The 15,620-nt window shown below is 41.8% G+C and overlaps 1 protein-coding gene across 3 annotated transcripts in view; it reads right to left on the bottom strand.

The window, feature by feature from the left end:
- kdm7ab (lysine (K)-specific demethylase 7Ab) overlaps window positions 1–15,620 on the bottom strand; it is a 104,935-nt gene that overhangs the window by 84,399 nt on the left and 4,916 nt on the right. For 2 of the 3 annotated variants that reach the window (XM_087997531.1, XM_087997529.1), the window contains exons 2-3: window positions 7,384–7,469; window positions 2,307–2,424 (exon numbers count right to left, since the gene is read on the bottom strand). In XM_087997531.1, coding sequence (XP_087853657.1) covers window positions 2,307–2,424; window position 7,384 — 119 coding nt within the window. In that variant the 5' untranslated portion in view covers window positions 7,385–7,469. Of the gene's footprint in view, window positions 1–2,306; window positions 2,425–7,383; window positions 7,470–7,673; window positions 7,788–15,620 lie in introns of those variants that run through there. The other variant, XM_087997530.1, reaches the window with a different exon arrangement.

Below are 15,620 nucleotides of genomic sequence, written 5' to 3'. Positions count from 1 at the left end.
ACTCGTCCCTCACCTGACAACTTTCCCTCTTTTAAGAACCTACTGAACCCCCAAACAAATTTCAAACCTCTCTTTCACACTCCAAAAAAAAAAAAATCAGGTTCAGCCACTTCTACAAAGGCAAAATATTAGAGATGCTAGAAATCTGAAACAAGCAGAGTCAAACTATGCTCAAAATATTAACTGTTTCAGTCTGCACAGATGCTGTCAGTTTGGAGTTTCTCCAGTATTTTCAGTGCTTGTTTCAATCATTCCTACTTTACGCACCTCTTATTTTCACCCAATTTCCTCACCATTCCTTTGCTTGAACTCCTTCCCTCCTGGAGGATTTCTGAACATTAAAACTCTGGTATAAAAATCAATGCATGGTAGCATAGAAATTAGATATTGTTAAAATGAAACTAGAAGCTTCAAATGTACTTTAAAAATATGTATGTTTTGTGAAATCTAATGGCTACTAAAAGTGGTGTTTAAAAGCAAGTCTTTCTTTCTCTGCCCCTCACAAATATTCAAAAATCCCTTTCAAATACAAGGATTCTTTTTGCTTGTCAAAAATCCTGCTCCCTTGTCTATCAGCTCCACCAATACAAGGTATGGTTTCAAGCCCAAGCTCAAGATCATCCTTGATGTGACAAGGAATGAAAAATTATCAACACTCCTGACATTATTTGTTCAGGGATGGAGGCAATGCTAGTTCAGTTAGAATCTATTGCTCTTGCATAATAGCCCAGAGGGGATAGAGTCAGAGTCCTACAGCACGGAAATAGGCCCTTCGGCCCAAACTGGTCCACGCCGGCAAAAATTTCCATCCATGCTAACCCCATTTCCCTGTACTTGGCCAATATCCTTCTAAACCTTTCCTATCCATGTATCTATCCAAAAGCCCGTTAAATGTTATTAATGAACCTGCCTCAACCACTTCCGCTGACAGCTGATTCCACATGGGTACTACCTTCTATAAAAAGTTGCCCCTCAGGTTCCCTTTTATTCTTTCCTCTCTAACCTTAAACGGACACCCTCTAGTCCTCGATTCCCCAACTCTGGGAAAATGACTGAGTGCATTCACCCTATCCATAACTCTCGTCATCTTATAGACTTCTAAGATTCTCCCCTCAGTCTCCTATGTTCTGAAGAAAAAAAGTCCCAGCTTCTCCAAGCTCTCTCTCTATAATTCAGACTTGAGTCCTGGCTACATTTTTGTAAATTTCTTCTGTAACATCTTTCCTGTAGCAAGGTGACCAAAACTGAACAATACTCCAAAGTGCAGCTTCACCAGTGTCCTGCACAACTGCAACACAACTTCGCAACTTCTATACTCAGTGCTCTGACTAATGAAGACTAGTGTGCCAAAAGCCTTCTTCACTGCCTTGGCTACCTGTGACTCCCCTTTCAGCAAACCGTGAACCTGAACTGCAAGGTCCCTCTGTTCCACTAAACTCCTTAAGGCCCTACCACTCACCATGAAACTCCTACCTTGATTCGACTTTCCAAAATGCACACACTTATTTATATTAAACTCCATTTGCCATTTCTCAGCCCAATACCCCAGCTGATCAAGGTCCTGCTGCAATTTCTGATAACCTTCCTCACTGTCCACGATATCACCTATTTTAGTGTCATCTGCAAACTTACTAATCGTGCTTGGTACATTCTCAACCAAATCATTAATATAGATAACAAACAGCAATTAGCTCAGCACCGACCCCTAAGGCACTCAACTCGTCACAGGCCTCCAGTCCGACAAGCATTCTTCCACTCTTACCCTCTGCTTCCTACCATCAAGCCAACTGTGTATCCAATTTGCCAGCTTCTCCTGGATTCCTTGGGATTGAACCTTCCAGAGCAGCCTACATGTGGAGCCTTATCAAAGGCCTTACCAAAATCCATATAGGCTACATCCACCCCTCTGGTCCGTCAACCTTCCTAGTCACTTAACAGCCACATTGCTGTGGGTTTGGAGTCACAGGTCAACCAGACCAGGTAAGGATGGCAGATTTCCCTCCCTGAAAGAGGATTCATGACTCAAATGAATTCTTACAACAATTGACAGTGGTTTACACAGTTGCATTAGACCAGCTTTTTACATATCAGTTCTCTTTTACCGAATGTAAGTTTCATAGTGGCCATGATGGGATTTGAACCCATAGTCCCAGAATACTAGCCTGATCCACTGGATTGAGAGTCCATTGACATTAATAGTTCACAATCACAAGGGTGGAAAGAATGGGGGGCAGGGGAGCAGGGTGATAGTGGAAATACAGGATGGACCAAGGGGGATTAGAACACCACCAAACAGTTTCCTATACCTTGGAAAATGTCGTGCTCGGAGCTCCCTGATGAAAACCGGCGTTCCTGCCTGTATCTTTTTAACAGGATCTGCAGTCTCAGTGTAGTCATGTCGGTGCCAGTTGTTTCGTTTCTTCACTGTGATACAAAAACAAAACAAAACAGCAGATGAAGTCGACTCAAAATATCCACAGGAAATCATTCCTGGTCAGTAACAAGATTCATATCAGCTGAATCCAAATCAAGACAAACTATAAAAACTCAGAAGTTACTCTTGCATTCCAGAATGAACAACAAATATTCAATCTAGAATTTAGCAGCATCTACTCAACAAGAGTGGAGTTTAGCCAGTTCAGTCCTTTCAAGTATTTGCATTCATAATGCTGTTGTAGATCTGTACAATGGACACACTTAGACCAGATGTCACACTGTATGCTTTGAACACAGGGCAAAATTAACACATTTTATCTGGGACAGTTCCCATTGATCCCCAGTGACCAGTTCCCTGCTGAACAGTCTAATTAATAAATGGATTCAGTAAATGTTGTCAGTAATAATTCAGATCAACAGAATTGAGGAATTAGAGCTATTGAGTTCCCAAAAACAGAGCAAGATGATTAAAAAAAAAAGAATCCTGTGGCATCTAAACAATGTACTAACAATCTGCCCAATTGCTTAAATAAATCCATCCCCAAAATGCAGCAGGTTCCCTAACATCCAGTCGGGATGGCTGGACTTTACCACATCACAGTACAGAACCTTAGATTTGTCTTTATTCAGTCAACTATTAACTTCTAGCAATCTGCATTAGTCAACAACACCCAATGATTCCCTCCTCCAACATCCCTCCAATGAGGATACATTGAATGGTCACCTTCTCTCAGGTTTTTAAACTTGCCCATAGTTACTCCGTCTTCCAGAACTATTCACAATTCATAATTCAATACAAACTTCAGTCTGCAATTTACCCTTACGAATCAACTCCTTTTCCTAGGGAAAAAGCAGCCCTTAAATTATGATATTTAATGAACAGTGACTACTGTCAATCATTCTAAGAGATATCTTGATATATTCATTTGCAACATGGTCTCAGGAGGTTTTAAATGACAAATTTCACTATCACAAAAACAGAAATTGCTGGAAAAACTCAGCAGATCTAGTAGCATTTGTGGAGAGAAATCAGAGTTAATGTTTCAGGTCCAGTAACCCTTCTTCAGAATGTTCTTTCCACACATGGTGCCAGCTGAGTTTTTTCCAGCCATTTCAGTTTTTGTTTCTGATTTTCAGCATTAGCAGTTCTTTTGTTTTTTTGTGAGCTCCACTATAGGCTTAGCAGTCAATTCTATCATTTGGTATTGGTCAACTCTGTTGCCCAAGCTAAATGTATTTTCTCAAATCTCAAAAATAAAATCCAAGCATTCTTCCCTTTCAATAACCTTCAATTTTAATCTGTCACATATCACCTCAAATAATCATGAGTCACAAAGGGTGCTTGAAAGGAACTGTACAGTATGAGAAACATTCCCATGTGTGTAAAACCTAGATTTCACACCTCATCTCAGTTATTCATTCTCCAATTAAGCTCAAAAAGGTTGAAGTAGCATGAAGCAGAGAAGTAACTTCCAACCAATACAAAGCAAGATCAAAATGTGATTCTGGAACAGTAATTTTTACCACAACGTCCATCAGCATAGTGAGCTGCAGAATTAGCAGCAGACAGAACCTCCAGCTGCCAAACGTCTTCAGCACCAGAGCCATGGACAACTAGTTATCACTCTGGCCCAACACAAATGTTGTGGTGTGAGAGGGAAGGAGAATTTGGGGTGCATTTATTTGTGATTTCTGTCATTGATCACAGCAGATTGCAGAGCATCATCAATACACATCTGAGTTTTAACACCACTACTGTGTGTCACTCAGGGGCCTTCCTTGTGTCAATGGCCCAAAAGTCAGATGGTTCCAAGGTTTGGGGGTGCGTGAGTGCATGCAGTGGAGAAATTAGAGCATGGATCTTTCTCCCCAAGAAAATACTTCAACTAGAGTCATCTTCAATATATGTTTCATACTGCCAGAACTTAAACTAAATGCTAGGAGCATTCACACGTTTGGTGACTTGGTGCCAAACCTCCTCTTCCACTCTCCAAAGGATCATCAAGCTTTTCCAATTGGTACATAAACTTCCTCTGTCAAATACAATCCATAATACTGCCACTATCCATAGATCAAGGTCCCCACAGCTCTCTTGACTGAACACCAAGATTAGTATAAATCTACACATTTTGGTTCTTTTCTATGCAAAGTCCCTTTTAGCTGCCAAGCTGCAAGAAACTTACAATCTCCCATGCCTTACTAATGAGCTATTATCACCAAATGCTACTTTTGCCTGTAGCTCATCTACAAGACCCAGGAATTGGTAGTGGCTCAACACTCAAACGACAAGGCCCACTGTAAGGTGCTGGCTTGTTTAGGGTGCCAGTGCATTCTGCAAAATCTTTTTAAAACTAGAAAATGGAGATCTAAGATGGTGGCAACTCAGCAAGCCTGAGTCTATAGTGCTTCTCCCAAGACCTAGGCACAGTGGGCCACCCTCACCAAATCAATTAAAAATAGTTTTTACTTAATGCAATTAGTGGTTTGGTACTAAATGTATACAGTTCAGTCTCCTGTAAAAATGACGAGGGGGAAAGGAGCCCGCAGTTCTCAGCAGGCAGGAGCCCCCCCCCCCACTCCCCAGCTGCAGCAGAGGCGTCCGCAGTCGCCCCGGGGGACTTACCTACGGTGGCGAGCCTTGCGGAAATAATCTCCAAACTCGACGCGAAGATCGATGCTTTCATAGAAGAGTCCCGAAATCAGTGGAATTTATTCTCGGCCGTGCTATGGCCAAGACATCAAAGAAATGCAGAGTCAGAGGGGCGGAGCTAAAGGCCGTGACCTCCAAGGCCATTGCAGAATAGGCCGTGGATTGGGTCCGGACTCTCGAGCAGCAAGTCTGGACCTTAGAGAACCACACTGACGACCTCGAGAATCGAGGTTGTTGTAAAAGTATTCGTTAGCTGGGCCTTTCCGAACGGGAAGAAGGAGGCCAGCTTACAAGGTTCCTTGAACAGTGGCTTCCGCAGTTATTGAATCTGGAGGCTGGATCAGGCCAGGTAAGGGTAGAATGGGCCTACCGGGTTGCAATACGCAGGCCCGGCTCAAACCAGCGTCCCTGCCCGGTCCTGAAGCAGATGCTCTTGGAAGCCTCCAGAAATCTTGGGAAAGATCCCCAAGCCATGATTATGTTATTTCAGGACTTTTCCCCAGCTTTGGTCCGAAAGAGGAAGGCGTTTGATGAAGCAAAGAAGCGTTTAAGGGATTTAAACATTCAATACTTCTTGCGCTACCCAGCTATACTACGCTTTAGCCATGAAGGGTCCGTGTATAACTTCGGATCACCAAAGAAGGCCAAGGAACCTTTGGACTCTCTTAGACAAATTATACGGGTTAATTGATGTTGTTTTGCCCTACCCTCACCCCTACCCCCCTTTTTTTTGCTTTCATTATCTTACTGTTTAATATTATCTCCGGGGGGGAAGAAGGGTTTATTTATTCATCCTTTACTTAGCGATTTCCTTCCCCTCCCGCCGTTTAGGCCAGGGGGTCTAGTTAGTGTAGATGGGGGAAGGTGGCTACCTTATTTTATTTTATCTTTGTCCTTGGAAGCGGGGTTGTTTTTCCCCTGTTATTTTGTATTAATATATTTAATTATTATTTGCTGAGACTGTAATTTTATAGTCATATATGTTCATATATGGAATTAACATTATCAAATATCTCCAGGTGTTGGTGTGGGTGGGGGGGTGGGGGATAGGGTACTTACTGTTAGTTCTAGTTCAGTAGTATACTTGAATTTTCTTTATCCTATCGTGGGGTGCCTGGGTCAAGGGTGGGGCACTGGTTGGGAGCGGTTATGATGGGGTTTTTTGAAAAGGAAGTGGTGCCCCTTGGGAATAATGGGGAAGATCTCCATTTAAATACGTTTTATATTTTTTTTCCTATTTAGAAATAGTTTTTTTTATTATACTGATCTGAATGTACTAATGAGCTTTTATTTTTGTGAATTTTGTATGGTCTATGCTCGGGATGTTTTGGATAAATACAGGTTTTGTTGTGATCTGATGTTAACACATTCCGAGCATGTATATCACTGCTCAATTTATGTGTTATCCGTTGGATATTTTTTTTTCTCTTGAATAATGTAAGGATTTTAATGATACACTCTGGTTAGTTGTAAGTTAGATGAGTAGTTAGTTGAGTTTTGTCTTCTTTTTCTCTTGGTATTTTTTTCTTGTTTCATAGATTTTGGTTATCATTTATTTAAGATTCAACTGTATATCAATATTTATACTTGGGACTTTTTTTTAAGTTTTCTTTTGTAAACTTGTTAAAACATCTAAAAAAAACTATAAAATATCAGAAATTCTAGGAGTGGGTTTGAAAGAATGAAAATTAACATTCTGCAATCTAAGAATTTCTAAAGACTGTAACTTCAGCTGAAGAGGCCCAAGTCTCAAAATGGGCTTTCTCTTTCTCTTCACAGAGCAGGGGCAGCACAGTGGCTCAGTGGTTAGCACTGCTGTCTCACAGCGCCAGGGACCCAGGTTCGATTCCAGCCTCTGGCGACTGTGCCTGGAGTTTGCATATTCTCCCCACGTCTGCGTGGGTTTCCTCCAGGTGCTCCAGTTTCTTCTCAGTCCAAAGCTATGCAGGTTAGGTGGACTTGCCATGCTAAATTGCCCATAGTGTGCAGAATGTGTAGGTTAAGTGCCCTGGGAAATATAGGATGATAGGATGGGGGATGTGTCTGGGTAGGATACTCTTTGGAACATCAGTGTGGACTTGTTGAGCCAAATGGCCTGTTTCCATCCTGTAGGGATTCTGTGGTTCACAGATGCTGCCAGACCTGCTGATTATCTCCAACAATTTCAACTTTGCTTGCCTCAAAATAACTTAACAGAACTGGCATTTGTGGAGAAAGACAAAGAGTTCCCAGTCCCGTCGGAAACATCCTAGGAAGTTTGGATGCTTTCTTGCAAACATTTCCAGGTTTATACTTACTCAGGGAGGCTCCATGCAATATGGCACAGTTTGGACAATGGTACAAGTCAATGTCGACAGCTTGATGCTCCTCCACTTTCACACAGCTGAAAAACAGAACAAAACAAAATCCACACATTACAAGGGGCCTGGGGATAAAGGGTGGGTGGATGCTAAATCTTGACACAATTCTATGTCAGGGTCAGGAAACACTGTACCCACATCAAGCCCCCTTTCAAATGAATAGACCTGCACAATCAATTCTAACTATTGCATTGGAAGGCCATCAATTTCACTAATGGGCTGCTTACACCCCAGTGTTCTGCTCCTGTCATCAACTGGTAGCCCCTGGGCATCATTTCCATTAGATGTAAGCTAGGTATTGTTGGGATTGTGAAGATGGTTCAGGACCCATTCAGCTGCGGAGAGAAAAAAATCAGAAACACTATCTTAGCACCTCATGAGAAATACAATAGCCTTAGCCAGCTCACATTTTGCAGTCATCTTGACCACATCACACTTGGTTCTATATTGAGTAGTAACTATCAAGAACATAAAAACTGAGGTTTACAATTTTTTGCTGCACTGTTTGTCACACATAAGCCACTCATCACCCAAAGCAAAAACAACATTTTCAATTCACAGGATAGTACAGAAAACTACAGGATTTGCACATTATTATAATGAGCCTAGTATTATAGAATTTTGACACAGTACTATAAACAATCTGGTATTAGAGGATTGGGACACAATATTACAACAAGCCTGTAATTACAACAGCATTGCAACTAAATGTGTATTACACAATGTGGACCCCCAATATTATGATCAACTCGGTATTACAGGATTGACAGTTAACTCAAGGCTCTGTAGATTATACTGCTAAGATTTGGACATCAAAGATTGAATATCACAATCCTGCCCATTAGTCTACAATTTCAGAAAGGTGACAGATGCAGGTCAGGAAACTATAGAGCCATCAACTTAACTACAGCTTCTCAGAAGTCAAGAGAATCTATCTTGCGTGATTGAAAGTGTCAGCAAACCACAAAGAGCCTGCAAGGAACTGCAAAGAATATGTGATGCAGTTTACTTGGACTTTCACATTTATTTTCCCCAAGACATTCTACGTAAGATATTAGCATGTAAAATGAAAACACATCAGATTTGGGATAGTGTGCTGACAGAGAACTGGCTGGCAGAAATCAAGGAGTAAGAATAACAGGTCTTTACCCTGGATGGCAGCTAGTGACTAGTGGGTATTATTCTTGTCACATGATACAGTGAAAAGCACTGCTGTGCATTCTGTATGCTAATGTATTATTATATGTAATAATACGTGATTTGGACAAGTTCAGTAAGTGGGCAAATGCACGCCAAGTGAAGAACAATGTGGATAAAAGAGAGACGTTATTCATTGCGGCAGCAAAAACGGGAAGACAGATTATTATCCGTATGGTGATATATTGGAAAAGGAGGAAGTGCAACGGGATCTGGGTGGCCTAGTACACCAGCCACTGACATTAAGCGTGCAGAAGGCAAATGGGATGTTGGCTTTTGTAGAAAGAGAATTCAAGCACAGGAGCAGGGTGCCTTGCTCCATTGTACAGGGGTTTAGTGTGACCACAGTCTGAGTACTGGGTGCAACTGTGGAGGGCTAATGCTGGCTAATGAGGGCGTGCAACAAAGATTTACCAGGACTGATGTGTAAACTGGATCAGTTAGGACTATGTTACTGGAAAAATGAGAGGGAAACCTCAGAATTTGAACAAGAGCAGACAGGGTAAATGCAGGAAGGGCGTTCCCAAAGACAAGGAGTCCAGAACCAGGAGTTACAATGTAAGGATTTGCAGTAGGCCAATTAGGGCTAAGATGAAGAGAAATTTCTTTACCCAGAGAGTACTAAATCTGTGGAATTTCTACCACAGAAAGCAGATGAGGCCAAAATATTAAAATGGAAAGGCAAGCTTTGACAAGGATACAAACAGTTCATAGAGATAGGCTAAACAAGCAGGCAAAATGTTGGCACATGGAGTAAAATGTGAAGTTAATATTTTGGAAGGGAGAACAAAAGAACAGCATTATTTAAATGGAGAAAAGCTGCAACACAAAGGCACTTGGGGGTACTTGTACATCAAACACAGAAGTTAGCACATTGGGCAGCAGGTAAACAGGCTACCAGAATGTTTCCCCTGGTTTGGAGAATAAGAGTAGGGAAATCTTACTGCAACTGTACAAGGTGCTGGTGAGACCACATCTGGAGTGCTGTGAGCCCTTTATCGGAGGAAAGATATAGTGTCTTGGAAGGCAGTTCACAGAAGGTCCACAAGGATGATCCCTGGTATGGAGAGAATGTCTTATGAGCAAAAACTAAACAAATTGGGACTCTACTCATTGGAGTTTAGAAGAATGAAAGATGATTCATTTAAATATATAGAATTTTAACGGTCTCGACAGTGTAGACGCTGAGAGGATGTTTCTCCTCGGGGGAGCAGTCTAGCACTATGGTCGCAGAATAAAAGGGTGCCAATTTAAGACTGGGATAATAGGAATTTCTTCTGTCAGAGTGTTGAGTGTCTTTGGGTCCTTGTCTCACAGAACTGTAGGAGCAGAGTCTTTGTGCAAATGTAATGCTGAGATAGACAGATTCTTGACGAGTAGGGCAACCAAGGTTTCCAGGGAAAAAGGCAGAAAAGTGCATGTTAAGAATGTCAGATCAGCCACGGTCCTATTGAATGGTGGAGCAGACTTGAGGGGCTGAATGGCCTACTTCTGTTTCCATTTCTTATGGTCTTATTAAATGTTTTCAAGGAGGCGATAATTATAGTTCTAAGGTCTCAAGGGATCACAAGGTATGGGGAGAAAGTATTGAGTTGGCTGATCAGTCACGGCAGAGCAGGATAAAAGGGTCAAATGGCCTATCCTTCCTATTTTCTAAGCTCCTTTTTGATGAACAGATCAAACTTTGAAGTAATAGGGAACGTCTATGGATGACATCTAAATCAACCTCCAGCAGGTAAGGGACAAAGCATCTTAATTTAAAAAAACCTCAGTGAAGGCTCACAAAACTGAAGGCAAATATCTAAGCCAATTAGGAAAGCAGGCGAGAATTAAGAGACAGAGTACAGATACTCTTACTGATGCTGTGAAAAGTGGTGCCCCACAAGGATCTGTGTTGGGGTCTCAATGATTTGCAATCAGTTGCATAATGTTTGTCAACAATGCAAAAATCAGCAGTATTATAAACTGTGCCGATGGAAGCATTAAATTGTAAGATAAGGATGAAATGAATGGACAGTGGCAAATGGTTTTCAATACAGGGAAGTGTGAGTTTTTTTATTCTAAAGCTAGAAACAGTGAAGGTTTAGAAGATACTTGGGAATGGTGCATATAGATCAACTTAAATGCTGTGAGTAGGGGCAGAAGGAAAAAAATCAATATGGCTCCAGATTGCTGGCCTTTACATTGAGGACTGCATTACAAGGGGGTGGAAAGCATGCTCAGGTATACACCTAGAGTCAGTGAGCAGTCCTGGGCACGACACCCTTAGGGAAAAGTTAGGAGGTCAGTGTAGATATACCAGAACACCATCACTGAAGAGTTAATTCGGAGTCAGATTATGCAAATTTGTATGACCAGAATTTAAATGATTATGAGGTGATTTGATCAAAGTTTAACATATAAGGGCAATAGATTCATCAGTTGTGAAGAAAGAGTACAAACCTGACAAGTTAACTCTTTCTTCCCACTCCCACTGCTGCTGCCAGATCTGCCAATTGTCATTAATTATATTAATATCATTGATCTGGGGTTCTGGACTACTAGTCCAGTGACATTACCATTGCTTACTCTATCTACCTAAATTCTGCTGGCTGGGAGTTCAGATCGAGAAAGCACAAACAATAAAGCAGGCCTTTTTGGAATTAAGTTAAAATAAACTATATGCAAATAGTGGTGGCAAAGTTTATAACTCGCTGTCATGAATCCACAATGCGTTTCAGCTCAAATGCCCAAACAGCATAATCGAAACTCCAGAAAGATTTTCAACATCAACATTAAGCAGAAGACACAATAGATTTGGTGGCTGAGCAAATCGACCCTTTTCCAATAGGGGCTCTCCTTCGAAGGCTCAGCTGGTAGAGCGGAGCACTGTAGTGTATCGCAAATCTGTCATTCTTAGGTCCCTGGTTCAATTCCAGCTCGAAGGAGTCTGAACTGCTTTGGGCATAGCTTTAAATTGAGGGGTGATAGATACAGGACAGATGTCAGAGAGTAGCAGGGGCATGGAAAGCACAGCCAACAACAGTTATAGACTCGCCAACTTTACAGGCATTTGAATAGTCATTGGATAGACTTATGAATGAGAATGGAATAGTGTAGGTTAGATTGGCTTCAGATTGGTTTCACAGGGCAGCGCAACATTGAGGGCCAAAGGGCCTGTACTGCGCTGTTTTATGTCCTACAGGTTTTCAAAATTCCACACTCCTGCCTCCAAGCACTACATGGCATTTCTAGAGCCATGTTTAAGCACTTCCCTCTTAGTATCAAGCTCTCCCACAACAGCAGAATGCACAGACTTTTTTTTAAAATCCACTTCAAAGTCTGGGATAGGCTTTTAAAAATTGACAAGTACAAACTTGGGAGCACAGCCACCAGATGTGCACTTCCAGCAATTTGTCAACACATTCCTTAGTCTCTAGTTTTGCAAAGAATCTCAGGTTACAAACCTTATGTTCACAACCATTAGTGTCACCACAAAGGGAGAGGGAAGGTGTCTGCTACATTTCCAAAAACAATCTATTCACTGTTCACCCTTCAGATAGTCTCAAAAGCCATCAGGCAAGTCCCAAGCCTTCAGACATTGAATTTGACACCTATGAAAAGAACAGCTGTACTCCACAGGGTCACCGAAGGAGATTCAGACGTCTGGTATTTCCATCAATAATACTTTGAGCAAATTCACAGCAGAGCACCACAAGCCAATATTGAACAAGATGCCTGCGTACACAATCGATGTTTCCACAGTGGGTGAAGCTACATCAACCTAAACTGGCTATAAACAAATGTCAAAACAGTAGGTAGTTTCCCAGCACAGCCTAACAGTTTGCTAAGTGCTCATAGGTGTATCAACAATGTGGCATGGTTAGAAAAATAGCAAAAACAAAAAGAGTTCTCAGGACACCCACCATATCTGTGCCAGATGAATGCAATATCAACTCTAAAACCATTGTTCAGTTCTGTGTCTGTAGCCCTGAGATCATACAGAAATGTTGCTGTAATGAAGTTTGTCTTTATTTTAAATGTTCAAAGAGTTTAGTCTCTACCACCATTTAAGCTCCAGATCTACACGACTGTCTACTCTTAAATATAGAAGCATTGTTTAGACTCACTTGGTGGGGCTCCATCATAGAACAAATAAAATTCAGAGGTCAATAGAAATACATCAAAATTAAATCAGATATCATTACCACGGGCTATACTGCACCCCTGACCTGCAAAGCCCATCTATCACAGAATGACTAAACTCCAGCATGCCAGCAAACTCTGCACGATCTCTCACCAGGGTGCACAAAAAAACATAGACAAGAGGCAGCTAAGTGCTATAAAAACCTCTCCCTTAACCTGTTGATGGCTGTCTTGACTAGGCCCAGGTGGTACCTCAGGAGGGCCTACAATCCAGCCGATCCAGCTGTGTAGAAGTTACCTATAGATCAGGAACCGGAGATTGAAATGTAACAAAAAAAAACGTAAATGCAACCCCTTTAAAAAATTTAATACAGGTTGCAGACAAACACATCCAAATTGAATTTTTTTTTCCTTCTAGGTTACAACAACCACTGGCGGTCTGGTATCCAGTGAACCTAAATGCTTTTTTAAAAAAAAATTAGACATTCTCCACCCAAATCCCCAATAGAAAGATAGAAGACTCTCTTATACACAACCCTCCAAGATCTCTAGGTGAAGAATTCTCTTCAAAACCATTTCAATCCTTCCACTCTCAGTCTCTTGGTTGATGGACACTCTGCAAAGAGAAATAGGTTGTTCCCATTTGTTCTAACTCAAGCCCTCAAATTTGACCTCAATTAAATCTCCAGATTCTCCACTCCTGGCAACGCTCTAGTAAACATCCTGTCATCACCCCTCTAATGTATACAGAAAAATTCACAAATTTATAGAATTAATTCACAGAATGCTAAAAATGTGGAATCAGGCCATTCAGCCCAATAAGTGCACATCGACCCTCCAAACAGTAACCCACCCAGACCCATATCCTTACTACTGTACATTTACTCCTTACTAATGCACCTAACCTAAAAATTGTTACACAAATGTCATACAAGGCAAATTACAAATACTCATGAGCTGGTTCCCTCTCAGAGTGCAGCAGGAGAGCTCAAGCGTGGCAGCTATCCCACTCTACCATGATTTTTACATTTTTTGGTGGGGAGTGGTTGATGGGAGGGAGTGCAGAAAGAGAAAAATGAGCTTGCAATGGGCGATTCGGCCTCAACTCCAGTTTCTTGCCTGTCCCCTATAACCTTCAACATCCTTGTCAATCAAAAGCCATCCATCTACATCAACCAACAGCACAGCCACCCCATTTTCATCGAATTATGGTCCTCATTATGAGCTTTATCTTCCCTCCGGCATACTATCATCCATTCCTTTGTCGACCGAACTGACATTCTCTCTCCCTCTTGGATTTATCTCCACCTATCTGCTCTCTCCTTTTGACCCCCACTCCACGTCTGCAGCATATTTTCTTAGCTCCAGTTCTGAAGAAGAGTCACTGGACTCATAAGTGTCAACTCTCCACAAATGCTAGCCAACCTGAATTCCTCCAGCAAATTTAGTTTTTGCTTTGTCTAACTGGACCTTCAATGTATTCACTCATTCTCCAGTCTTACCCTCTAAGATTCACTCACTTGAGCTACTCTTTTCCTGTTCAAATACTTGTTGATATTCTTATTATCCTTTTTTTCCTGCATTCTTTCATGGGCTGTAGGTATCATTGGCAAGGCTGCATTTGTGATCTGTCATGATTTGGCCTCGAACAAAGTGGCTCGCTTGGCTAAATCAGTGGGCAGTTAAGAGTGAACTTCAGTGTCTGGAGCCATAAGATGGCCAGAGCAAGTAAAGATGGCAGATTTCCTTTCCCGAAGGTCCTTACCAAATGTGACAATGATCTTTTCATGCTCACGTGTCACCACTGAGACAAGATTTCAATTCCAAATTTGTACTAACAAGGATGTTGCCAGAGTTGGAGGATTTGAGCTATAGGGAGAGGTTGAATAGGATAGGGCTGGTTTCCTTGGAGTGTCACAGGCTGAGGGGTGACTTGATAGAGATTCAGAAAATCATGAGGGGCATAGATAGGATAAATAGACAGTCGTTTTCCTTGGGGTGGGGGAGTCCAGAATTAGAGGCATAGGTTTAGGGTGACAGGGAAAAGATATAAAAGAGACCTCAGGGGCAACTTTTTTAGGCAGAAGATGGCACATGTATGGAGTGAGATACCAGAGAAAGTGACCTTTTATAAATTCCTATTTTGGGAATAAAACCAGTCTGACTCAAGGTTGGGATACAGACTCTAACCTCACACCTTTAATGCATTGTCTGAGCTGAGATGTCACTTTTTAAAAAAAAATACTGATAAAACCTAAAGTTATCTCAGCACTGTGACTTGAAAGAAATGCAGAGATCTACATCTGAATCAATCAAAACCTGAATACCCATTCGGTTAGCACTGCTGCCTCACAGCACCAGAGACCCGGGTTCAATTCCCGCCTCAGGCGACTGTGTGTGGAGTTTGCACATTCTCCCCGTGTCTGTGTGGGTTTCCTCCAGGTGCTCCGGTTTCCTCCCACAGTCCAAAAAATGTGCAGGTTAGGTGAATTGGCCAAGTTAAATTGCCCGTAGTGTTAGGTGAAGGGGTAAATGTAGGTGGGTTGCGCTTCGGCGGGTCGGTGTGGACTTGTTGGGCCGAAGGGCTTGTTTCCACACTAAGTAATCTAATCTAATCTTAACAGCAATCTAGGTTTGTTCAATACATCGCATCAGTCGTATGACATTTTGATCTTTTATTATAAATTCTGTGGCCTATGCTCCTGCCCCACTAGCTCCCCAAGAAGGAGCAGGGCTCCAAAAATTTGTACTTTCAAATAAACCTGTTCGACTACAACCTGTCCGTGTATTGTTTTTGAACTTTGTCCACCCCAGTCCAACACCGGTACCTCCACATCATCTTTAATTAAGAA

The sequence above is a fragment of the Chiloscyllium plagiosum genome, unplaced genomic scaffold (assembly GCF_037043375.1).
Source record: "Chiloscyllium plagiosum isolate Xiang-an unplaced genomic scaffold, Cpla_swu_hap1 HiC_scaffold_19, whole genome shotgun sequence".
Lineage (NCBI taxonomy): Eukaryota > Metazoa > Chordata > Chondrichthyes > Orectolobiformes > Hemiscylliidae > Chiloscyllium > Chiloscyllium plagiosum.
Note: the sequence above shows the minus strand (reverse complement) of the source record. Positions and strands in the feature narration are given on the sequence as shown.